The sequence below is a fragment of the Elephas maximus genome, chromosome 9 (assembly GCF_024166365.1).
Source record: "Elephas maximus indicus isolate mEleMax1 chromosome 9, mEleMax1 primary haplotype, whole genome shotgun sequence".
In the NCBI taxonomy this organism is placed as follows: Eukaryota; Metazoa; Chordata; class Mammalia; order Proboscidea; family Elephantidae; genus Elephas; species Elephas maximus.
Window position 1 is genome coordinate 45,045,060 of NC_064827.1, and position 25,185 is coordinate 45,070,244.

The 25,185-nt window shown below is 42.4% G+C and overlaps 1 protein-coding gene across 1 annotated transcript; it reads left to right on the forward strand.

Moving 5' to 3' along the window:
• The first annotated feature begins 329 nt into the window (after positions 1-329).
• Positions 330-24,104, forward strand: CLTA (clathrin light chain A). The gene is made up of 5 exons (XM_049896487.1): positions 330-677; positions 5,664-5,701; positions 7,749-7,866; positions 15,951-16,062; positions 23,643-24,104. Exons 1-5 carry the CDS (start codon positions 461-463, stop codon positions 23,812-23,814), a joined length of 657 nt encoding a protein of 218 aa, XP_049752444.1. The 5' UTR covers positions 330-460; the 3' UTR covers positions 23,815-24,104.
• Positions 24,105-25,185: the final 1,081 nt, after the last annotated feature.

Genomic DNA, 25,185 nt, shown 5'->3' on the forward strand with positions numbered 1-25,185 from the left:
TAACCCGCCAATCACCACAGCCGCAACTTTACCTCACCTCCTGGTTCAGGACAAGAATTCCCTTCAGAGGTGGCGATCCCTGATCATTCCGGCTCCCGAGGGCGGGGCAGATACCGTGGCTTTAGTCCAGCGCCTCTCCCGCCTCCCCTCGGACCGCGGAGCTCACCTCCCTCTTGGGAGAAGCCCGAGTCACGAGTTTTCTTCCGAGGCCCGCCTCTCCTCCTGCTGATTGGGTAGTTCTTGAACGATTTCTACCTTCTCATTGGTTTCTCTCTTTTCGGCTCTCCACGCGCCCTAGACCAGCCGGATATAGAGGCAGGGTTTCCGCTTCCGCCTTCTCCCTCCTTCCGCTTGTGCTCCGAGCGTACTCGCCAGCAAAGCGACCGCTTCCTGGGGAGGTGTCGGTGGGTCGGTTGGTGTGTCTTCCAACGTCAGTGTCCGTGCCGTTGAACTGTCCGCCATGGCTGAGATGGATCCGTTTGGCGCCCCCGCCGGCGCCCCAGGCGGCCCCGCGCTGGGGAATGGTGTGGCCGGCACCGGCGAAGAAGACCCGGCCGCGGCCTTCTTGGCGCAGCAAGAGAGTGAGATTGCGGGCATCGAGAACGACGAGGCCTTCGCCATCCTGGACGGCGGCGCCCTCGGGCCCCAGCCGCACGGCGAGCCGCCGGGGGGTCCGGGTGAGATTGCGGGCGTGCTGGGGCGGTGGGACTCGTTTGGAAATTCAGGACATAGGGGATCCGAGAGCTTCTGTGTAACTCCTGTTCCTTGCTGAACCAGGAGGTTAGGGAGGAGTGGAAAGAGGAAACGAGACCCCGGCCCAGTCATACGGAAACCTAGGCTGGGGAAGCCTACCCGGCTCTTTGACTGCTGTCGGGCGCGGGCGGAGCGAGAAACCAAAGAAGATAGAATGGGTGGTACTTAAGATGGGAAGCCCGTTCAGTTGAGCAAGTTTTTGTTAAGCACTTGCTATGTCTTGAACCTGGCCTCTGAAACAGTCGCTTTAGCGCATTTTGGCCAGGATTACAGGCAAGTCTACTCCAGCAGGGAACCAGTTACGGGGGGGCAGAAAAAGTAAGAGTAGTAATTTGTTTTTGAGATATTTAAACAAACAAACAAAAACTATGAAATTCAGCATGTAAGCGCTTAAGGTGTACAGCACGTAGGCTATGGGAAGGAAGGAGGAGTGAATGGGGAGCTCAAGAAGGAAGTCTAGCCCTGGAGAAGGAAACTTGAACCAAAGACGTCCAGGAGTTTAGCATTTGTTGAGCTATGTTAGGAGGACTTCTGGAGCTCTTCTTCCTCTGGGAACACCTTTGGTAGCCGGGTGTGGCGAAACCTAAGATTAGCCTGGTTCAGTTAGGGAGGGAAGAAGAGGTGAACAGAGAATGCAGTTTGGCTTTTTTTTCCAGCCAAACTAAAGCAAAAAAAGGAGGGGGGTGCAGGGATGGTGATAGGATGCTGATTTGATCTTTGAATGCTTTGCTTGTGTGTGATGCTTAGAATTGTACAGGTGGGAGGAAAGGTGAGTGGAAGAGACCTATTCAGTGGTGTAGGGAGTTCAGCCAGAAGAAACGAGACATGACTTGTCATTTACTTAAAAAACTTTCAGTTAAAGGGGAATAAGACATTTGTGGGGCAAATAAGGGTATCTGTACCTAAACTCAAACTGTTAAGGGACCTGGCAGGTAACATAAATGAGATAAGCAGGCTGAATGTGAAACATTAAGGAAGTTTGGAGACTCAGACTTCAGTGCAGTAGAGAGTAGGGCTCTGCTTAAAAACATTCAGGCTCAAAAATCTCAAATTATTATGCCAGCCAAGCAGAACATCTGAGGGAGAATGGGGGACTGCTAGTTTGCAGCTTCCAAGTTCTCTATACTATACTGTGCTGCCTCCTAAGCAAATCATTCCCCCAAGAAGAGCCTTGGGAATCAAAAGTGGTACCATAAAGAATGGGGGTCAAGGGATATTTTCCCAAAAGCAAGCCTTTAGTATTCTCTAGAATTGGCCAGACCATGATCATGACCATGAATATATAATTTATATAGACAGGTTGGACTGAACCGGACTGTGACTGAGAGATGAAGTCGGCTTTAAGTAGTTAAGTAGTATTTGCATGGGATGGTCTTTAACATTTGCCTGAGAATCATAAAATTTACTTTTTTGATCCTTGATTTATTTCTCATCATTTAATAAAAGAGAAAACTGAGTCCTTGAGAGAAGTGACTGAAGAAAAAAGGCAGGTTAATAGCTGAGCCCCAAGTCATTCCACCCTGACTGTACACACATTCTTCTACAGTTGTTTTAGCAGGCGTGTGGTGGGATGAGAGATTGTCATTTCTTTTTTTTAATAATTTTTATTGTGTTTTAAGTGAATGTTTACAAATCAAAGATTGTCATTTCTGAAAGGCAGTTGTGGCTGCTCTGGGTAGGACAGAGTCAAGAGAAGCAGGGCCCCATGAACTAGGGGTCATTACTGCATACCTAGTTAGGAGGTTGTCCTGACTCAAGGACAGTGTTGCCTACTGTTGTATCCTTAATACCTAGCGGGTATCTGGTACATAGTTGGTGCTTACTGTTTGTCAAAGGAGTGGGTAAAAAGTGTCAGGTCCAACAGTCTTGTATAGGACTGGCAGATCTTAGTGTGATGGTAAAGAGAGAATAGAGTTAAACACTTAGGTCCCTCCTGCATCAAGCCTTCAGCAAAGGGAAGGAAGGAATGATTGCTGACTTAGTTTCTAGGAAGGACTTTCTTAGTGAACTAAGCATTTAGTGACTGAAAGCCAGATTCCTGACAGTGTGGTTGAGGTTGGTAATAGTGCAGTGGTCAGCACTTCCTTTGGGGATTAGATAACTAGTTGGACACACTCTCTTTTTTAAAGAGGCACTCTAGTATAGTGGTTAAGATTGTGGGCTGTTGTGTAGGCTGCTTGAATGTTTAGCTTTGTGGTGTCAGGCAAGTTACATAACTGCTAACGCCACTCTGCCACAATTTTCTCTGTAAAAGGTGCATAGCATATGCCACGTAGGGTTGTTATGATTACATGAGAGAGTACCTGTAAAGTGCTTACATGGAGTACCTGGTATATACTCCAGTGAATTCCAGCTACTCTTATTCCTTGGAGGTGGGGCAGAAAGGGATTTTGAGGCCTATAGGTTTTGGGATGTAATGAGGAAATTGAGAGATTTTAGGTGGGAGCTCTGTTTCTGATGTGTTGTACAGGATACCCAGACTGTAGCAGTGATTGAGGAGAGAGGAGGATATCCACACTAACCCCAGCCTTGGGGAAAACTCCTCCCATGGTTTTAAACCAAAACCCCAACCCGTTGCTGTCTAGCTAATTCCAACTCATAACAGCCCTATAATACAGAGTAGAACTGCCCCATAGAGTTCCAAGGAGCGCCTGGTGGATTTGTACTGCCAACCTTTTGGTTAGCAGCTGTAGCACTTAACCACTACACGACCAGTGTTTCCCCCATGAGGATGGAGGCAGGTAAAACCAGAGCAGTTAGACCTGAGCCTTGGATGCCTCCCTCACTTGTTACGAGACCCAGAGAAGGGAAATAAGTTTAGAGGTGAGAGGTAAACAGCTGAATAAAGGGGTTTCAGGGATTTTGAGGAAGACCAAGTGGTCAAGAACAAAGCAACACAAGTGTAGAACTATTGAAAAGTCCTGTCATAAGGGCTGAGCAGGGAGAATAGGAGAGGTGATTATGGAGCTACTGAGAGAGTTCAGCAGTGAGGCACTATTATGTTTCTGGAAATTTTCTTCTTGGAGGAGAGAATGGAAGGAAGGTAGTTGAATTAAAGGAAAGTTTTTTTTTTTTTTTTTTAGAATTAAGCCAAACCAAGCCCATTGACGTCAAGTTGATTCCGACTCATGGCGACCCTGTAGGACACAGTAGAACTGCCCCATAGGGTTTCCAGGGAGCGGCTGATGGATTCAAAGTGCCAGCCTTAGCAGTCGTAGCTCTTAACCACTGGGCCAGCAGAGCTCCAAAGGAGTCATTTTCTTCGTAGCAGTGATGGAGAATTTCAGGGAAATCTTGCGCATGATATTTAATTTGTAATAGCTGTGATTTACAGCACACTTATTCTATGCCTAGTACTCTATATATACTTTCAGATCTTTGCAGCACCCCTGCAAGCTAAGTGGTACTATCATATTTCAGATGAGAACTGCTGCTCATGGAGGTTAAGAAGTGTTCCTAAGGTAACAAGCTGATAAGTGACTCAGCTTGGATTCAGACCCAGTCTGTCTGACTTCAAACGGTTGAGAAACATGGGAAGTTGAAGGTGGATTTGAAGCAGAGTCTTTTACATTTGGAAACTTTGTCTATTGTTTCTGTACGGAGTTCTTGAAATGTCCCAGAAAGTTTCCTTCTGGAGCATCAGGTTGCCTAACTTGGTCGTCCTGATAAGTTCAGGGCCTAAATACCCTCTCCCTCCCTTTCTGCATGTTTCTGTAGACTATCCTTTGCCTCGGGCCAGTTGTTGGTTCATAGAGGAATGTCACTACAATAATGAATAAAGAACTCAAAGCATATGTGGATGGGTCTAGTTGAGTGTTCTGGACCTAAAGGACAGGCAACGTGTGATATAGATGGAGGTATAGGATAAGGATTGCTTTTAGTTTTCTGTATGGAGTAGTGATCAAAGTCGTTGTCCTATTGGGAATGGCCCTGGGCTAAATATATTAACTGGATAGTCAGTCTGTTAGCTGTAATGTATTAACTGGAATGGAGGCCAGCCATTGTAGGTTCTAGGATTCAAACCAATCTCTTCTCACATGAAATTAAATTCCGGGTGTGTTAAAGAGACCCATTAAAAAAAAAGTACTGGAAGAAAATTGAATTTATCTCAGAGTAGGAAAGACCTTAAGCATAAAAGCAAACACAAACCATAAAGGAAAAATTGACAGTGTCTACATACAGGTTGTGGAGTTCCTGGGTGGTGTGAATGATTAAGCGCTCAACTGTTGTTTTTATTATGAGATCATCAATCTTTAAAAAGTTTAAGATAAGTAAGAAAAATATTTAACATACTTATTATGAGACCATCGTCTTTAAAAAGTGGTTGTACCTGAGCAAGCCAGGAGTTCAGAGGAAAGATCATCTGTTAATCTGATAGATGACTGCAACAAACCTTGCCTGTAAATAAACATTTATCATCCAGTTGCAGTTTTCATTATATTTCAGTTGCTGGTATGTATCCTGATTATGTCAGCATTTTTCTGATACTTTTTAAAATTTTATTTTTGCTACTTTATTTTAGCCCTATGCCTTATTTTATAATATAAAAAAGATATTTCTTAAGAATTTTTGTCAATGGCTTTTTTCTATTTTAAACTTTTTGTGTGCATATAAATTTTTAAGCATTTTGTCAAGTTTTTAGGAATACAAAGTTACCAAAAATGAATTAAAATCTTTTTCGGCATATTCAGCAGCTCCTGTACAGTGAATTCCTTGATGTAGAATTGTTGGGTTAGGAGATATATTTTTAAAAGACTTTTCACTGACCACTTGCCTACTATAGGGTGTTGGGAGAAGCAAGAGGACAAATAGAGTGAATAAAAATATTGGGGTTGATTTGGAAAATAGTTCAAGTTGGGTTTAATTAGTTAGGAACCTTGATTAACAGACTGAAATCTTATGTCTTGCAGATGCTGTTGATGGAGTAATGAATGGCGAATACTACCAGGTACAGAGTACTCTGATTATGCTGAATGATAGTGGTCAAGCATTTTCCTTTCCTGTAATTTGAATTGAATGACCTAGAAAGACACTCCATTCCTTTGACTTTCCTAGGTGTACTAGTAGCTGGAATGTTATCTAACAAAGTGGAGGATTTGAAGAGAAGTGGTATTGATAGGAACAGCAGTCTTTTAGAATGTTACTTGCCCAGCCCAAACATCAACTTTATTCTCAAGAAATAACTGTTTGTGACGACGATATGCCTAATTTGAACACTGTTAAAGGCACTGTGCTGAGCATTATTTATGTTTAATCATTTAATACAGCAACCTGAGGGATATGTACTGTTGTTTCCATTTTGCACGTTAATGAACTGAGGCACACAGAAGTTAAATCAATTGTCTAAGGTGACAAAAAGTCATATATGGTGGGGGCCAAAATTTGAGCCTTTTAGATTGTACTGGGGGGAGGGGGACTGCGTGTCTATGATGACCACCATTGTTTTCCCTCTGTATTACTAAGCTTTTAGTTGCCAGCCCAGTTTGCACTGACATAAACAAGAAAAGGAACTTACAGCTTCCTGTAATTGAAAAAGCTCCATGATAGGCCCCGTGTGCTTGGATCAGGACTCTGGCTCAGCTTCTCTAGGATGCTCTGCCTCTGCCTTCTGTGTGTGGCTGTTTTTTTCTGAGGCTTTTTTCGTCGTAGCAAAATGGCTACAGTTCTAGGCCTCACATATTGACGTCACATTATCTAGAACAAGATGAGAGCTTTTCTCTCTTCTCCCAGTCACCAAACAAAAGTCCTACATTTCCCTCTGAACCTACCAGAAATAATCACTATAACCTGGTGGTTTGCTTATGCTTGGGTTTCTGCCCATCCCTGAACTAATTAACTGTGGGGAGAGGGATGAAATTAACCTAATTGATTTAGACCAGGGGTGGACAGACTTTTTCTGTAATGGGTGAGGTACCTTGCTCTGTTATTGTAACGTGACAGCAGTCAGAGACAGTATGTTAACGAATTGGCATGGCTGCTTTCCAGTAAAACTTTATTTGCAAAGATAGGCAGCTGGCCTGGACCATAGTTTCCAATCCCTGGTTCAGAAGTTCTGAGACAGAACTGGGTTCAGATTCTGACTTATCATTTACTAACTGTGAATTTGGACATGCCATTTCTCTGTGCTTCAGTTTAACCCCCTGACTGTGAAATGGGAATTAAACTTAATTTGCAAGGTGGTTGGAAGATAAAGCTTTTATGTGCCTGCACGTGGAAAGTGCCAGTAAGTTTAGTTATTAATACTTTAAATAATCCTTTTTCCATTTTTGTGTATAATCTCTTTGGGTTAACCTGGTAACATTGCCTAGTTCAACAGGTGAGATAATTCTGTAAAGATTTAATATCTGAATGTTTATCAGTCTATTTATTAGCTCCCATAGCTTCCCCATTACAAAGAGGAGTTCCCCCTACTTGGGACTTTACATTTGGCTGCTTTTTTACCTTCTCTTCCTTGGTGTGACTGTAGTAACTATACATTTTTTTTTTGGACTCTGTTTCCTAGAATTCACTATATTTGGATCAGGTGGTATTACTAACCTTTTCCCTGCATAGTATAATAGCATTTAGAAGTCTTAAGGCCTAGTCCTTGTTCTGCTGTGTGGTTATTTCTGTTACTTTGAAGATACTACTTAATCTCTGTGTCAGAGGAGAAGACTAAAACTGGTAATATTGTCTCCCCAATAACTCCTTTCTCCTCCTACCCAGCTTTTCTATACCCCACTCGTCCCATTTATTAATAGGTAGGATAACAAGTACTCCGCCTCCTTCATGGGATTGTAAAAATAATGTTCAGAGCACCCTATTGGCATGTAAGCACCCTGATGGCATGTAAGGTTATGTTGTTACTTTTAAGGTAATGAGTCTATTTATAATTTCCTTTAACATTTTATAGTAGCCACCAGTTCTGTATATAACCAGAGGTTCTAACTTGGATGAAGTGCATTTCAGGAAGGAGTTTTCGATGTTCTTAGAGCACAATTGTGTTTTGTGTTAAGGAGAGTAATGGTCCGACAGACAATTACGCAGCTATCTCACAAGTGGATCGATTGCAGTCAGAGCCTGAAAGTATTCGGAAGTGGAGAGAAGAGCAAACGGAACGCTTGGAGGCTCTTGGTAAGGAATCCCTTTCTGTTTTTGGGTGCCTGTTTTCAGTGGAATAGTTAACCTTGACTCTACTTTTATCCCTTTTTAACTTGAATTTGCCATAGTATCCTTGTCTGCTCTTTGAGAAGATAACTTTCTCAACCCTAAGGTAACAAGACCACCCACATGGTGGTGCTTAATCACAGGTCATTTTGTGAGGAGTAGGGCAGCCCAGAGAGCCACCAAGTGCATCCTTTCCTTTCACAGGAAGAGCAGAATGGTCCTGTTGAAAGAGCAGTGGACTTAGAGTGTGAAAGACTGGGTTCAAGGCCCGGCCTTAACTAGCTGTGGGCACTTGCTTGTTCGAACTGTTTAGAGTCTGCATTACTGACCTCAAGGGTAGTCTTGATTGGTATTTATGAGAGTACTTTATAAACCTGAAGGTATTATATCCATGTGAGAGACTTTCACAGTGTGTTTGTCATTTGAAGGCTGAGTTTAAGGTAACGCTTAAGAGAGAAGTGTGAGATGTATTAGGAAATGTACAATATGTTTCCTGTAATATTCCTGTAAGATTAGTTTTTATATTTTTATGGGTGAGGAGAGTAAGCATCATAGGCAGTATTAGCTTTTGAATCACATAACTAACAAGTGGTAGAGCTACACTTTCAGCTTAAATCTACCCTACTTCAGAGTCCTGCTCATTCCTTTCCCCCATATTGTTTCCTAAACACATTTAATGTACACAGCCATCTTGCCAGGCAGGCAAAGCCTGTGATCAGTGCCCACTAGCTTGGCCTTTGGTGAAAGATGTATACATATGGAGTGTCACCTGTTGGTTCAAGAAGATAAGTAGAGACTTGGTGGTTATACATGGATGGGTGGGTTGGAGGGGTATGGCAGAAGTGTAAGGATGTAACACATAGTGTATTCCGTGCTGAATTTTAATTAAAATTTCCAAACACAGAACAGTTGAAAGAAGAGTAAAATGAATGTTGTGTACCACCTAGCTTCAATAATTAACATTTTGGGTTATTTTTGTATAAATGAAGCATGTATGTATGTTTTATATACACACAAACACTTTTTTTTTTTTGCTAAACCTGCTTTAAGATACAAACATATGCTTCATGCTTAATATTTTATTTTCCTACAGTGCCAGCAGCATTAGAGAATCACTGAAAAGAAATGACTCCTTATTTTTTACATGGGGAAACTAAAATCCAGAAATAAGAAGTAACTTCACCCAGATAACACAGCCAGTTAGTGCCGAATCTGTTGTCTCTCTAGCCCAATTTGCGTGGCTTTCAGAACAAAGAGCACACTTACATTTGAATCCAGTAGAAATTTCTTTGATGACGGAAATAGTCTATATCAATGCTGTTTGATATGGTAGCCACTGTCCACATGTTGCTCTTGAACACTTGATATGTGGCTAGTGTGACTGAGCAACTGAATTTTAAATTGTATTTATCTTAATTTAAAAAGCCATGTGTGGTTAGTAATGACTGTATTGGATAGTGCAGCTTTAAAAAGATGAGGAAAGGTCTTCATGGTGCTAGAGGCCTTGATCCTTGCTTGTCCTTCTTTGTGTGTGTCTTCTGGGGAGGCTTAAAGGTAAGATTTAGCTGGCATTAGCACTGCTGGAGGAATTTTCATGTTACAGAACCCAACTTTATCTTTTCTCTTTCCCAGAAGTTTAGCAAAGTTTGTTTTCTCTGTAAAGAGAGTATAGTTTGATATGTGGAAATATTTCATATCCTTTTTCAATTATCAAATTGGGCATTTTGGGAATATTCTGTGAAGTGTTGTTTTTTTTAACTCAAGATGCCTTGAGGTGAGTCAAACATTTGGCCCTCCATTCCAACTGAATTGAATTAAATCGACCCATGAACTAAGTGTTTCATCAGTTTCACCTTTTTTCTTTTCTAGAGTTGTGAGAAAGCACAAGATCTAAAATTAGAGCATCAGTGTCAATGTTACAGTTTTCAACTTAACTACTGGCTGCATTCTCAAAGACTTTTCTTTGAGGGTGGCCAGAGAAGACACCTGTTGAAGTGCCCTGTTCTCTAAGGGGATTCTTCATCCTTACCTCCCCTTTCTTCCTTCTACGCTCAAAGAGATTGCCTTAAGGCCTGGATCTTTTTTGTTCCATCAAACTAAGCATTTAAGAATTCTAAGTTCTTACTGCCAGTGACTCTCCATAAATCTGTAAAAAAAAGAACACAATTAAAATGGACTGTTTTATGCAATAGCTATAATCTGTGCAGATGGTCATGACTTCTGTTTAAATTAGATTATTAGAGATAAATTTCTGTGATACAAATTTTAAATGTTAAAATAATACAAATGTTTTAAATTTAAATTTCAATGTTAGAATACATTGCAAGAAAAGTCTCCAATCAAAAAATAATTTTTTGAGTGTAATTTCACTTTTTTTAATTGCAGTTTTGGTGTGTTTACAGAGCAAATTAGTTTCTCAATCAAAAATTTATACACAAATTATTTCACGGCATTGGCTGCAGTCCCACATTGTGTCAGCACTCTCCCCCTTTCCCTTTCCACCCCAGGTTTACTATGTCCATTCATCCAGTTTCCCTGTCCCCTCTGCCTTCTCATCTTTGTTCCTGGGTAGGTGTTGACCATTCGATCTTACATACTTGATTGATTTAAGAAGCACATTCCTCATATGTGTTATTGTTTGTCTTACAGCCCTGCCTAATCTCTGGCTGAAAAGTAAACTTTGGGATTGGCTTCAAGTCTGAGATAGAGGGTATTCAGGGGCCATAATCTCAGGAGTTCTTCCAGTCTCTGTCAGACCAGTAAGTCTGGTTTTTTTTGTGAGTTTGAGCATTTGTTCTACATTTTTCTTGCATTCCGTCAGGGCCCCTCTGTTGTAATCCCAGTCAGAGTGGTCGGTAGAGTTAGCCGGACACCATCTAGTTCTTCTGATCTCTCCTTTGTGTAAGCTGTGGCTCATGTGGTCCATTAGTCCTTTGGACTAATTGCTCCCTTGGGTCTTTAGTTTTTTTCCCTCTGGTAGGGTCACTATGGGTCAGAATCAACTTGACGGCAACAGGTTTTTTTTTTTTTTTTAAACTCTGGGCTAGAAGAGACTGATAGTCGTGTCTTAGATGGCCACTTGAAAGCTTTTGGGACCCCAGGCACTACTCACCAAAGTAAGGTATAGAATATTGTCTTTAACAGCTATGTTGTGCCAATTGACATAGATGTCCCCTGAGCCCATTGTCCTTTGCCTTTGAGCCTGGGAACTTCACCCCTGAGGTGTTAAGTTATATCTAAGAGGTTTCCCCAGCTGTGCCACTTGTGTGCCCTGTTGTCTGTATTAACATATGAGGAGCACCTACAGTCATGTATTTAGAAATTTCCTCCTCTGAACCTGTATCTGCCAGTGGGTATGTTCTCTTACCCCCTCCCTCACCTCTTGGCATATTGATTTATCAATTTATGGATTATTGTTCATTGATTCTATTGTTGCAGGATTGTCTGTGCTGTAGTAGTTACCACTGTTGTCCTTTATTTCTACGTTCCTCTCAGTGTCCTCTCTTGCCTTGGTCATGTTGTGCTGACTTCTCCAGTATTGTGTATTGCCTTACCCTTCACCATTAACTTGTATCTACTATCTCTTTGGTAGTCTTTCCTCCCCCACCAAATCCCTGGTAACCATCAAAGAATCTTTTTTTTTTCCCTGCATGTATATCTTTTGTTGTTACTTTATAAAAGTCATCTCATACAATATTTGTCTTCTGGTGATTGATTCACTCAGCTTGATGCCCTTAAGATTCATCCATGCTGTGAGATGTTTCGTGGATTTATCATTATTCTTTATCGTTTTGTAGCATTCCATTGTGTATGATCACAATTCGTTAGTTCATCTGTTGATGGACACTTAGGTTTCTTCCACCTTTTTGCTATTAATGCCACAATGAACATGGGTGTGCATATGCCTACTTCTGTCACAGCTCTTACTTCTTTACATATACCAAGGAGTGGGATTCCTGGATCATATGGTATTTCTATTTCTAGCTTTTTGAGGAAGCGCCATACCATTTTCCATAGTGTTTGTACCATTTTACATCCCCACCAGCAATGTATGAATTCCAATCTCCCTACATCCTCGCCAATATTTATTTTCTGCTTCTTTTTATTAGTGGCAGTAATGTCAGGGTGAGACGGTATCTCATTGTAGTTTTGATATGCATCGCTCTAATTGCTAATGATCATGAGCATTTTTCATATATTTGTAGCCTGAATGTTGTCTTTGGTGAAGTGTCTGTTAATTTCCTTTGCCCAGTTTTTAATTGGATTATCTGTCTTTTTCTTTTTGTTGCAGTGTTGAAGTTTCCCATAAATTTTAGAGATTAGACCTTTGTCAGATATGTTGCAACCAAAAATTTTTTCCCAATCTGTAGGTTCTCTTTTTAGTCTTTTGGGCAAGTCTCGTTGGGCAGAAGTGTTTAATTTTTAGAAGGTCTTATTTATCCAGTTCATTTTCTTCTGTGTGTGCATTATTAGTTATGTTTGGTAATCTGTTTATACCATGTATTAGAATCCCAAGCATTGTCCCTCATTTTTCCTTTACTGTCTTTATAGTTTTAGTTTATATTTAGGTCTTTGGTGCATTTTGAGTTAGTTGTTGTGTATGGTGTGAGGTATGGATCCTTTTTCATTTTCCTACGGATAGATATGCAATTTTGCTAGCACTGTTGAAGAGACTGTCTCTTCCCCATTTAATAACCTTTGGTCCTTTGTCAAAGATTAGCTGTCCATAGGTAGATGGATTTACATCTGGGTTCTCAGTTCTGTTCCATTGGTATATGTGTCTGTTGTTGTACCAGTATCAGGCTGTTTTGACTACCATGGCTATATAGTAGGTTCTAAGATCAGGTAGTGTGAGGCTTCCTACCTTGTTCTTCTTTTTTAATAGGGTTTTACTTATTTGGGGCCTCTTGCCCTTCCATATAAAGTTAGCGATTAGTTTTTTCATCTCGGCGAAGAATACCGTTGGGATTTGGATCGGGATTGTATTATATCTGTATATTGCTTTGGCTGGTATTAATGTTTTCACGATGTTAAGTTTTACTGTCCAAAAGCATGGTATGTTTTTTCCATTTATGTAAGTCTCTTTTGGTTTCTTGCAGTAGTGTTTTGTAGCTTTCTTTGTATGAGTCTTATGTCTCAGGTTAGGTTTATTCCTAAGTATTTTATCTTTTGGGGGGCTATGTAAATGGTCTTGTTTTCTAAATTTCCTTTTCACAGTTCTCTGTGTTGATGAAGAATAGTCCAGCTGATTTTTTTATGTTAATCTTGTATTGTGCCACTTTGCTGAATGCTTCTGTTAGTTCCAATAGCTTCCTTGTGGAGTCCTTAGGATTTTCTATGTATAGAATCATATTACCTGCGAATAGGGATAGTTTTACTTCTTCCTTACCAATGTGAATGTTCTTTATTTCCTCTTCTTGCCTTATTGCTCTTGCTAGGACTTCCAATACAGTGTTGAAGAAGAGTGGTGATAAAGGGCATCCTTGTCTAGTTCTCATTCTCAGAGGGAATGCTTTCAGATTCTCTCCATTGAGCATAATGTTGGCTGTTGATTTGGTATAAATTCCCTTTATTGTGTTGAGGAATTTCCCTTCTATTCTCACTTTGCTTAGAGTTATTATGAGAAATCGGTGTTAGACTTTATCAAATGCTTTTTCTGCATCTTATTGATATGATCCAGTGATTCTTTGTTTTTATTTATGTGCTGGATTATGTTGATTGATTTTCTATTGTTGAACCAACCTTGCATTCCTGGTATGAATCCCACTTGGTTGTGATTTATTATTTTTTTGATGTGCTGTTGTAGTCCATTGGCTAGGATTTTATTGGGAATTTTTGCATCCATATTCATGAGGGATATTGGTCTGTGGTTTTTTTTTTTTTTTTTTTTTTTAGTGGTGTCCTTGCCTGACTTTAGTATTAGGATTATCCTGGCTTCATAGGATGAGATTTGGGAGTATTCCTTCCTTTTCTATGTTTTGTAATAATTTGAGTAGAATTGGTATCAGCTCTTCTCTGAATGTTTGGTAGAATTCTTCAATGAAGCCGTTGGACCAGGGCTTTTTTGTTGTTGTTGGGAGTATTTTTATGATCCTTTTGATTTCTTCTTTTTTTGTGTATCTGTTGAGATTTTTTTTACCTCAGTTTGTGTTAATTTAGGTAGCTGGTGTGTTTCTAGAAATTTGTCCGTTTCTTCTAGGTTTTCAAATTTGTTGGAGTAAAATTTTTCATAGTATCCTGTTATGATTTATTTTATTTCAGTTGGTTCTATAATTTCACCACTATTGCCAAGGAGACCTTACATTTTAAATTTGATATTTTCCAGTCTCTGTCCGTGTGATACTGTCACCCCATAGTATCTCTCATTGCATCATAGCACCCTCCATTCCACACGTGTGAGTAATGCCATGGACAGACACATATCAGAAGTTTTACCATATTTACCTTATAGTCATCAGTGGAAAACCTGAGTAAAATGATTCTCCTTCTGAATGATAGGTTACCTTTTGATAAGTTAGATAACAGGGTAAAAACCTTTTATAATATGAAACTTTGGAGGAGTTTTTAGCTGCTGTTCAGGCTATTTCTATTTGTGACAAATACAGCCTTCTACAGGTTGTTACCATAAGACTCTTCTCGCAAAGACCCTACAGATGCCCAGGAATGCTTCAATTCTTGCCTTCAAGTGGTTACTTGATACCACCACTGCCTTCTACTCTACTTTTTCAAAGATGCTGATTATAGGTTGGACTCTTGCACTGCACTTTTAAACTCCGTCTGGTTCACTGGCAGCCATCTTCTAGCACATCCTCTCATTATTCTAGGCTTGCTTCCATTTCTTCTTCCTTTGGAGCTTGCATTGTGAAGTAAGTAAAATATGTAAAGTCAGACTTGTTGAGTCTTGGCTCTGCCATTTACTGTAACCTTAGGAAGGACACTTATTTTCTGAGCTTTAGCTTTTCTCACTACTGAAATGAAACTAGAGCCTTCTTGGGATTCTCACAAAGATTAAATGAAATGTCTATAAAACACCTACCAGAGAGGACGTTCTTAACGTGTTTAAAGTAAAATATCAGGGTAACCTCAACCATCAACTGCACTAACAGGTATGACCTCTGTTTCTTTATCTCCCACTCCGCTGCTCATGTCTCTTCAGCTAAATTCCTCAGGGAAACCCATATTTAGTCCTAAAAAAAATCTTTATCTTTGCCTTAAAGCCTTCAAGAAAAGGAAGGGGTAGAGAAATCAGTGTGGCGTTGTCGTGAAAAATCTGCAGACTTGATAAATGATGAGAATCGATCCAGTCTGGCAAATCTGGGTGTACGTTTTCGCTCATTTCCAGAGCCTTCTAGTTAACTGTTAATGATCCCCCACTCACACCCACTGCAATTCTCGCCATTCGGAGTTCTGTCCTGGCTCTGATACAAACTCACTGTGCAGTCTGAATAGATGTTTTATGGTCCTCTCCAACTTTAATAGTCTATATTGTCCAACTGTAATAGCTCACAGCTTCATCACAGAAGTGTTTTACCATGTTTGGTTATGACTTCCACCTTGTGTTTTACAAAACTGTTCATTGTCAGACTTGGGGTGTGGGACACGTTTTTGTGAGAAGAGTTAAGAGATGATGTAATTTGCACTAATATTGGCAGCATTATTAAAGAATTACCCATAATTGCTTTGTTCCCAATTGGTACCCCAAAAGGTTTTTTTTCTATCATAAGTCAGTAGGTATTTTCATTCTTCTCCCAACACACACACATACAAAACCTAACTAGTAATCACTAAGGTGTTGTTAGAATGGGATAAAATGTGAAAACTAAGAATAGGATCACTGAGCACAAGAATCGATTGTACAAACGGGAAATAGACAGAATTTTATGTCCTTGTCCTTACTACTCTGACCCAGACACACATACATACGCACGCACACACGTGAATGGGTACACCCACTCACCATAAATTTAAGGAGAACAAAATAAACTTATGAAACTAACTTAAATTTGTGTTGTGCCTCATTTGTATTGCCTTTCTTTTCCTTCATTTCAAAGATGCCAATTCTCGGAAGCAAGAAGCAGAGTGGAAAGAAAAGGCAATCAAGGAGCTTGAAGAGTGGTATGCAAGGCAGGACGAGCAGCTACAGAAAACAAAAGCAAACAACAGGTCAGTCCATGGGGGTTCTAGCACAGTTTATTTTCCAGGATTGAATCAAATCTACTTTGCAACATCCAGTCTAGGTTTTCAGCTGCCGCCTCTTTCAGTGTGAATGTCTTTGTAGGTTTTGGAGTAAAGTGCTTGAGATAAGGGTTGCAAGTCTCTTTTGGGTCTTGTGAGCATAATTCAGGCTGTCCTTTAGCCATACCAATTGTAGTGAATTTAACTCTTAAATAAGACATAGGTTAAAATGCATCACCTATAAGGATATGCAGTGGAGTCCTGGTGGTGCAGTGGTTAAGAGCTCTGCTGCCAACCAAAAGGTGGGCTGTTCGAATTCACCAGCACTCCCTGGAAACTGTATGGGGCAAGTTTCGCTCTGTCATGTAGGGCCGCTATGAGTTGGAATCTGCTCGACAGCAACGGGTTATAATGATATGCAGCTAAAGGAAAAGTTATTTCATGGATTAAGTCCATGTATAAAAATAAAACCCTGAAATGAAAGGTCGCTTTCCTGGATATACCAGGATCTTATTTCTTTTGAGGTGATTATAGACTTGGACATGTTGCATTCCCTAAATATACACCCCTGCCGTCTGAAAGCTGTGTTATGAAGGGGTCTGTTGGCTGGGAAATGTACTTTGTAATTAGGTAGCAAGGATGTTCCAACACAGTGACTTCAGAAATAAGGGTTCTCTGGGTGTTTATCTGTGCCTAAGAAAATCTTGAATTAAAAAAAAAAAAGTTCTCTTCAGAATATGTTTCACTCACTTACTGTGAAGGTTAAGTAGTTGTGGGGAGAAAACACATTCATTCTTGTATCACCACCAACCAGCAGCTGCTGTCTTTAATGCCCCCCACTGAGGTCTGTCTTGGAAGTAGCTTAGAGAAAGAGAGGCATAGTCAGGGTTCCTCACCTCAGTGTGGACAGATTGCTTTCTCTCCCCTGCTGCCTTCAGAGCCTAACTTTCACTTACCAGTCACTCCTTTCACTTCCAGTGTAAAGGCAAGCCTGACTAGGCCTAGGAACAGTTTTAATTATCCGGCAGAGGGAAGCAGGGATTGTGCTATGTGCCCTTGTCTCTAGCAGTTCTATTAGAGTAGAATCTGCCCAGAAAGAGGGAGCTAATTACCAGCCACCATATTCCATTGTGGGGCAGCTATAATAGAACAGATTTAGTCTTTTATACAGCAGCCTTTCAGCTATTTTTCTCTGTTTGGTCATCCTTAGTTCTGCCTGCTGCCCCTCAGGTGCCAGGCTTGAGCTGCTGTCCTGGCTACCTTCTTTCCTCTGCGAGGGTGCACTCTGTAGGAGTGCCTGCCATGCTCCATTTGAAGTTGTGTGGCAGGTATGGTGGGAATAGCTGTCTGTGGCATCAGCTTCTCTTGAGCTTTTGTGGTATGAATTGCTGAGAGGTCCAGGTTCCTTTCCCCTCTGTTGCCGTTCCGTTCAGGGTGACTTTCCTCCAGATACAAGTTCTAGTCTGTAAAGAAAGGTGAGTGGGTGCTTTGTCAAGTACCTTGTGAGGCCCTGCAGTGTCACCCTGGTGAGCGGTCTCGATGGATGACTCTGTTTGGAGGTACTTTAGACTGGGCAGACCCACCCTGTGCAGGGTTCCTGATGCTCACACAACTTGACACACAGATTTTCAGACTTAAAAAATGACTATATTGGAAACAGGCTTCCCTTTTTGCAGAGATTTTTTCAAGCCAGTTTTGTTGAACTGTATTCCTTCTATAAAGAAAGGGTTACCTGTTTATATACAGAATCAGTTGTCCTTGGAGAGAATAATCACCCCTGTTTATAGGAGCTGAGCCTCAGAGGTTGACTAGTCCCTCCAGGCATTGATTTATGGCTTTGGTACCTTTCTTTGGAGGAGCCCTGGTGGCACAGTGGTTAAGAGCATGACTGTTAACCGAAAGGTTGCCAGTTCAAACCCACCAGCTGCTCTGCAGAACAAAGATGTGTCAGTCTGCTTCCATAAAGATTTACAGCCTTTTACAGCCTTGGAATCCCTATGGGCAGTTCTACCCTGTCCCATAGGGTAGCTATGAGTTGGAATGAACTCAATGGCAATTAGTTTTGGATAGCTTTCTTTACTTGGACTTGTAGAATGTTGATTGTGTTGGTTGATCTCAAGTAGATGGACCTCTCGAGTTCTGGAGAAGGGAAGAGACTTGCCCACCACTCATAGAGAAAGTAGAACTGAGATGAAAAATCAGGTCGCTTGCCTTACAGAAACCTTGCTGCACAGGGAGCTTTCCCTGAGTGCATAAAGCTAGTGACACATGAGCCACTGACACCAGGGTTCCAGGGCAGAAGGGATGGTTTTTACTTTTTATTCCAAGAATTCTTCAGGGGGTGGGGATGGGAGTCGTTTAGAATCACTTTGGGGGACTTTTTCCAATGGCATTCACCTTCCCCTGGAGATTGATATTGCTGATTCCCCCTCCCCCAACCATTTTGACTCTAAACTATTTTAGAGTCTAAAGGAATTTTTTCTTTTTTTTTTTTAAAGGAATAGTTCCCGTTTACATATACAGAGTAACTCGTCTTTCTCATTGTCTGTCTCGGGTAAATAGTGAATTTTTTCTAAGGAGCCCTGGTGGCATGGTGGTTAAAGCCCGTGGTCACTAACCAAAAGGTCAGTGGTTTGAACCCACCAGCTGCTCCATGGGAGAAAGATGCGGCCATCTGCTTCCGTAAAGATTATAGCCTCGGAAACCCTATGGGGCAGCTCTGCTCTGTCCTAAAGAGTCACTATGAGTTGGAATTGGGGCAGTTCTATTCTGTCCTACAGAGTCACTATGAGTTGGAATTGATAAAAGAAAATTGGGGTGCCCATTTCAAGCAAGTGTCATTCTCCCTGGATGATTCCTGCAGCAGCTGGATGTTAAGGGAACCCAGAAATACAAGGCAGAGAAGTTTGAAAGAGGAGACTTAGGGGTAGGGGGGCCTATTTTTGTGAGTGTATCATCGGCCTCCTTCCTTCCAGTGGCCCTCAGTCAGTCAGCAAAGCGTTAAGAACACCTCTGTGCGGGCCTTGTGTGGGTGATGAGGACACAACAGTCAGCCGACAGACCTGGTCCTTGCCCTCACCGAATCTAACGTCTAGTCAGGTCTCAGACTACTACTCCCTCCCTCCTCTTCTCCTATCGGGGTCTGAATGTCACTGTACAAGAACCATGAATTATTAAGTAACAACCTGTGGAAAAGTGTTCCCTTTTCATAGGACTAAGTTGTCATAGGATCAGTGACTGGCTCCTACAGTTGGATATGTTTACTCACCGAGAATAATCCAGAACATGTTTCCTTCCAAATCTTAACAAACATTTCCCCCATTACAGGGAGCTTTTGGGCTGAGACTTCTGCCCTTTCAAAGCTTGTAAAAGTTTGGAAAATCCATGATTTCCGTCATTTCAGTGATGGTGAACATTTTTTTCCAAGCCCACTTTGAATTATTTATGGAAGGCTCATATTGGGTTTAGGCCTCCTGAGCTTGATGTGTGGTTAGGACCAAAGGCATTCCTCCTCTCCCTCTCCCAAGCTTTTCTGTGCCCCTTCCTACCTTGGCTGAGGATCGCTGCTTTTGGGTCCATCTGTCTGCTGGTGAAGAACAAGCAGGTGGAGGGGTTGCCTGTTTGATGTATATAATTTACTCTTTGTTCTGAGCCTGTAACCTTGACAGGCTGTGCTTGTCACTGACAAGCTCTTTAGTCTCAGGGCTAGCTACAAAGAAGCAAAAGCCTGACATTCAAGCTTTTGTTGTCTTACTTATGCCTTGACAGGAGTCATTAAACCTTTATTCTCTTCCAGTAGGAGCAAGCTCAAGTTGAAATCAATTAGGTTTAGCCCTTTGTGTAAACTGAAACGATTATGGGTTTACAAGTTGGCCTGCCTTATCTTTCCCTCCCACTCTCTCTGCCCACAAACAACTCTCTGTTTTCCTGCTGAGTCACTTGAGTTAGAATCAGACTGCTCATTGTGCTTTCTTTAAATTTCCACAAAATACTTCCTATGCTTAAGCCAAATGAGAAGGAAGGAATGGCATGTGTGAGTTTAAAAATAAACTGAAATTGAAATTACTAGAGCTTCCCTTCAAGTAAATATGTGCACTTACGGTAAAGAGCAGACATGACTATTCTTGAAGAAATGTCCCTTCCATTCCCCACCCCAAACCTACCTGGCAAAAAACAGGGTCAGACTCCTTGAGGAAGGCTCTGTGCCCAGCAACACTGGACAAGGCCGGGCTGGCTGGACCCAGGGATTTCACCTGGGGCAGCAGAGGGTCAAAGCCAGCCTGTCACCTGCAGTGAAATTCCACTACCCAGTGAAGAATGCCCTTTCCTTCTTGCCCTGGAGCCCTGCCATTTTGATCCCTTTCCTGATCTGAGTGAGAGTTGAGGAGGGGTGACGTTCTGGCCTCTGTGTTGTGCCTTGTCAAAACCAATCATGTCCAGTATGGAAATATTCAGAAACTGTACCAGCCTCTTGAGCAGACAGTCTTAGGAGTGTGTACATCAAGCCAGTGCCAGAGCCAGGATGACTAGTTCTTTCCACCATACCACTTGCCTCCAGCTGCTTTTGTCTCTAAGGTGGGGATTTTGAAATGACCACATATGTTCCCAGGATGCTGAAAATGTATCTTGCCCAGCCAGTGTGGGGAAGCAGTAGCTAGATAATCCCGAATAAAACTGACTAGCACATCTAGTGTTTGACAGCATTCACGCCCAGTGATCTTTACTGAGGCTAGCAAGAAGGTGGCATGGCTTCAGGAGCACACGGTACTTAGGAAGAAGCCTTCATGTATGGGAAAAAGAGCCTTAGACCTGGAGCCAGGCAGCCCTGGTTGTGAGCTCTGGTGCCATTGTCGGGTAGCTGAGTGACTCAGTTACCTCCTTTGTAAGATGCAGGTGAGAACACTTGGTGTTACAGAGTTGTTAGTTTGAGGACTAAATCAACATAATGTACATGAAAGGGCTTAGCCTGTAATTGGGTGCTTAATAAATGCTCGTTGCTGGGGTAAGCTACTCCGAAGGGACGGAAGGTGCAGCATGCACTCTGGCAAATCCCATGCTGGGTGGCCAGCCGGAAGCCTCAGTCTGGTGTGAGTCTCCAGTGCTGGAGGCCTCGCCAGGGTTAGAATGGAGCCCTGGGAGTCACTCCTCTATTGTGGATTTTAGATGTTTCTGCTTCTCAATGTTCTCTCTTTTTTCCTGCCTGCTTGCCTGCCTTTTGGACCTCTTGCTGTCTAGGGTGGCAGATGAAGCTTTCTACAAACAACCCTTCGCTGACGTGATTGGTTATGTGTATGTTGCAAAACTAATTCCTTTTCTTGTTTTGATTCTTCTACTTTTTGTTTAGAGTTAATGCTCCTTTTATGTCACAAGTTGCTTTGCTTTTTAAATTATTTCAGAGTGGCAGTGTGGGGCTCCTAATAGTTGATAAGCTGGATTTATGATCCAGTGATGGTCACAGGTCTTGCAGAATTATGACTTCTTGCACCTTTGATTACCATTTTTCATATTCAGGGTTTTGGAGGTAAGAAAGCTGACTTCCTTTCGAAACGTGAGTCCTTCATGATCTGGTCTGGGAAGGGTTTAGGACTTGGGTAGATTCTTTTTGCTGTTGCTGCCACCACTGCTGCTACCAGTGCCCTGCTGCCTCCCTGCCCCAGCTAGGACAGAGAAGTCTCCCTACCTGGGAGGAGGCAAAAATCCCAGGAGGCTAGGAGCAGTGAGTAGCAGCAGTTGCATTTCCGAAGCCAGTGCTTTAGGGGCAGCCTTTCCTATTCCTGGTTCCTTAAAAAAAGAAATAACTGGGGTTGGTTGCCTCTTTCTTGGGGCAGAAGAGTCCTGAGCAGAGGGGTCTGTCTCCGATGGGTACCTGTAATTTGTTCTCTGTGGGCATGTATGTGGGAGACTGTTGTTTGGTAGCCAACTTCAGTGCCCTGCTCCCCACCCAAGCAAAAAGAGGCCACCAGCTATGAGGTCAAGATAGTCAAAACCGATAGACACCAGCCATTTTGGCTCCTTTTCCCCACCCTCCCCCCAAGAAAAGTATATTCATGGTCTGGGGAAAAAAAACATTTTTTAAGGGTTCCTGGTACCAAAGCAAGTATTGCTAAAGACTTGAAAACAGCTCTCACTGTTTGCTCCTTAAAAATTGGGGCCATCTTTTATATGAGGTAGATGGAGGTGGAGTGGAGGAGGAGAGGAACCTCTGGGAAGGGTGGGCAATAGACTGAGGTTGTGAAGCCTCTTAGGGCCTGTGGCCTGGAAATGGTCATCCCATCAGAAGACAGAGCTGGGTTTCCTGGGCCCCTGGATGCATTTGCAGTGAAACTTGTGAAATGCTGGACTTACAGGTGGTGTTTGATTGTATTTTTTACATTCTCTCTGGAGTAGAAATGGAGACTGGAAAGGTCGAGTCTGGGTTTGCTGGGCAGCAGGGTGGCCCAGCAAAGCCATCTGCACGTTCCCAAGCATAGATGGAGTGGCAAGGGCATGTCTAGCTTACTGATCATCTGCATTGAGCTCATTTTCATTTTCTATATCTGACCTAAAGTTTCTCCTTGTTTCTTCTCTTCACCTTTAAGCACAAACATAAACCATCCTTGCTACAGCCTAGAACAGTTAAGTAAACCTTTCTCACTGCCCCTAACTGTGTGTGCCATGAAGTCGCAGTGTTGTAGTGGCTCTGGGCTTCAGCGGTGTGTGCCATGGCCATCCCTGTGATAGTGCCACCCTTCCCTCCCCACAGACCAGTCATCTCCATTGCTTTTGCTTTGCCCGTAATGCTTGTTGGAGTAGATGAATATAGTGTGTCTTCCCTCCTCTTACCACTGTCCTTCCTGGGCTGTAGCTCCCACCAGTCAGTTCCCAACTGGGGTGGGCTGCCATTGATGAGAAAGAATGTTGGAGCGGCATCCTGCCAGAAAGCAACTAACATTGGCTCTCCCGCCAGAGTATGCCCTGAGTGGCCCAAGGCACCTGGCTGGAGGGAAGGTGGCAAACTTATGGCTGACCTGTCCTAACAAATCCTCTTCCAGAATGGCTTCAGTCCCTAGTGCCTGCTAGCATGGGAGCTTTGTCTTGAATTCCTTTTGATCTGCCCTGTTTCTCTCCAGCCTTAGGAATGAATCCACAGTCTTTATTATGCGATGACCTGTGGACTTCTTTGAAGTCTCTAAATTCCCTTGAAACCCAGTACAGCCCTGCATAAACTACTGTTCAAGTTCTTGACCAGCCTGCTGCTTTGTTCTTGTTAATAAAAACGGTGTGTAGCTGGCTAAGGACTTGCTTTTTTTACCACTCTGTATGGGCAGAGACAGAAAGAGAGAGGAGAGAGAGCCCTGAACCAAACACCTGTATTCCAACATTTTACACAGCAGTCTGGGCACACTTGTGCCTGGACGAGCTGGCCACATGTCTGTCCCTTAGTGTGACCTGGGCCAGGGGCTGTTACTCTTTGGGAAACCAGAATGCCATTAAGTCAGGCATGGAGAGGCAGTTGGTTTTATAGCAAGGCAGCCAGGTATCTTATAGGGGTTCTACATTAAACCAACAGATTCCGTTGTTGCTTCCAGGGCAGCAGAAGAAGCCTTTGTAAATGACGTTGAGGAGTCTTCCCCAGGCACTGAATGGGAACGGGTGGCCCGGCTGTGTGACTTTAACCCGAAGTCCAGCAAGCAGGCCAAAGATGTCTCTCGCATGCGCTCAGTCCTCATCTCCCTCAAGCAGGCCCCCCTGGTGCACTGAAGAGCCGTCCTGCGGAAACACTACATCTGCAATATCTTAATCCTACTCAGTGAAGCTGTTCACAGTAATTGGATTAATTATGTTGAGTTCTTTTGGACCAAACCTTTTGTCTTTAGAGTTGATCATTGTTTGTGATTGCATGTTTCCTTCAACTGTGTTCTCCCTGGCATTCAGAGAGAGTGGGGGAGGAAGAGGAAGAAGGGAGGGAAACCTCCCAACAGTAGCCTCACCTGTGCTTTTGTGCATTTTTCTGAGAATAAATTTCTGTTCAAACAGTAAACATGAAGCTTCCTTATTGGCCTCAAGGTGTTCTGTAGTTTGGAGTGAGGTTTGAAGGAATGAGGAATTTCTTTTGTCATTCCTAGAGCTGAGGAGGCACAGCCATTGAGCTCCCACCCGTCTTGAACTAAAACAGTCCCAGGTATCTATTTTCTTCAGTAGCATTCTGTGGAAATCTTTCATTTCAAAAGGGGTTCCATGGCTAAAAGTCAACCCCTCATTGCCCCTAACACATAGCTGTGAATCCTCTCACCAATCTAGACAGTTTTTCCAGATAGGCTCTTGTCACTGTCCCTTAGTGTAGGGTCTTAGGCAATGTGTTTCAGCAGGGGTCTCTCTGGGGTATGTAGACTATACCAAAAAAAAAAAAAAAAAGTTCCCCTCAAGTCGATTTCGACTCACAGTAACCCTGTAGGACAGAATAGAACTGCCCCATAGGATTTCCAAGGAGTGCCTGGTGGATTCAAACTGCCCACTTTTTCGTTAGCAGCCATAGCTCTTACCCACTATGCCACCAGGGTTTATGTAGACTATAGTAGGACCGTTATTCCTTTGGATTCAGCCAGTAAACCTCAGTCAGGATGGCATTAGTGTGTGGCTAGCCCCATTATCTTAATTCCCTTAGCATGTGTGGGGGTCTGTGCCGTGCTTAGCACTTTGTTAATATTTCTATTGTAAAATCATCTAGATGTGTGCTGTCCAATACAGTAGCCAGTAGCACGTGACTATTTAAATTCAGTATGAAATTAAAAATACTTTTCTAGCCCTAGTCACATGACATGTGCAATAGCGACATGTGGTTAGGTGGCATCCAGAGTGATTAGCACAAATAATACATTTCCATCATCACAGAAAGTGCTATTGGATTGTGCTGACATACACACCAGGTGTGTCCACTAGACTTCTCCATTCAGGTATCAATGCAATCATTATCTACCCACAGAACCTGCCATAGTACCTGACATCTTAGGTGGTAGTTTAAACAACTAATATACCTCATTTCAGAGATCTACTTATGTTGTGTGCTGTCAAGTTGATTCTGACTCATAGTACTCTACAGGACAGAGTAGAACTACCCCATAGGTTTCCTAG

Excerpts from the sequence above, each read along its gene's own strand:
- CLTA (XM_049896487.1), top strand. The coding sequence starts at position 461 with ATGGCTGAGATGGATCCGTTTGGCGCCCCCGCCGGCGCCCCAGGCGGC. Across the intron at positions 5,702-7,748 it reads TGAATGGCGAATACTACCAG|GAGAGTAATGGTCCGACAGA; the intron begins GTACAGAGTACT and ends TTTTGTGTTAAG. Across the intron at positions 16,063-23,642 it reads AAAACAAAAGCAAACAACAG|GGCAGCAGAAGAAGCCTTTG; the intron begins GTCAGTCCATGG and ends TGTTGCTTCCAG.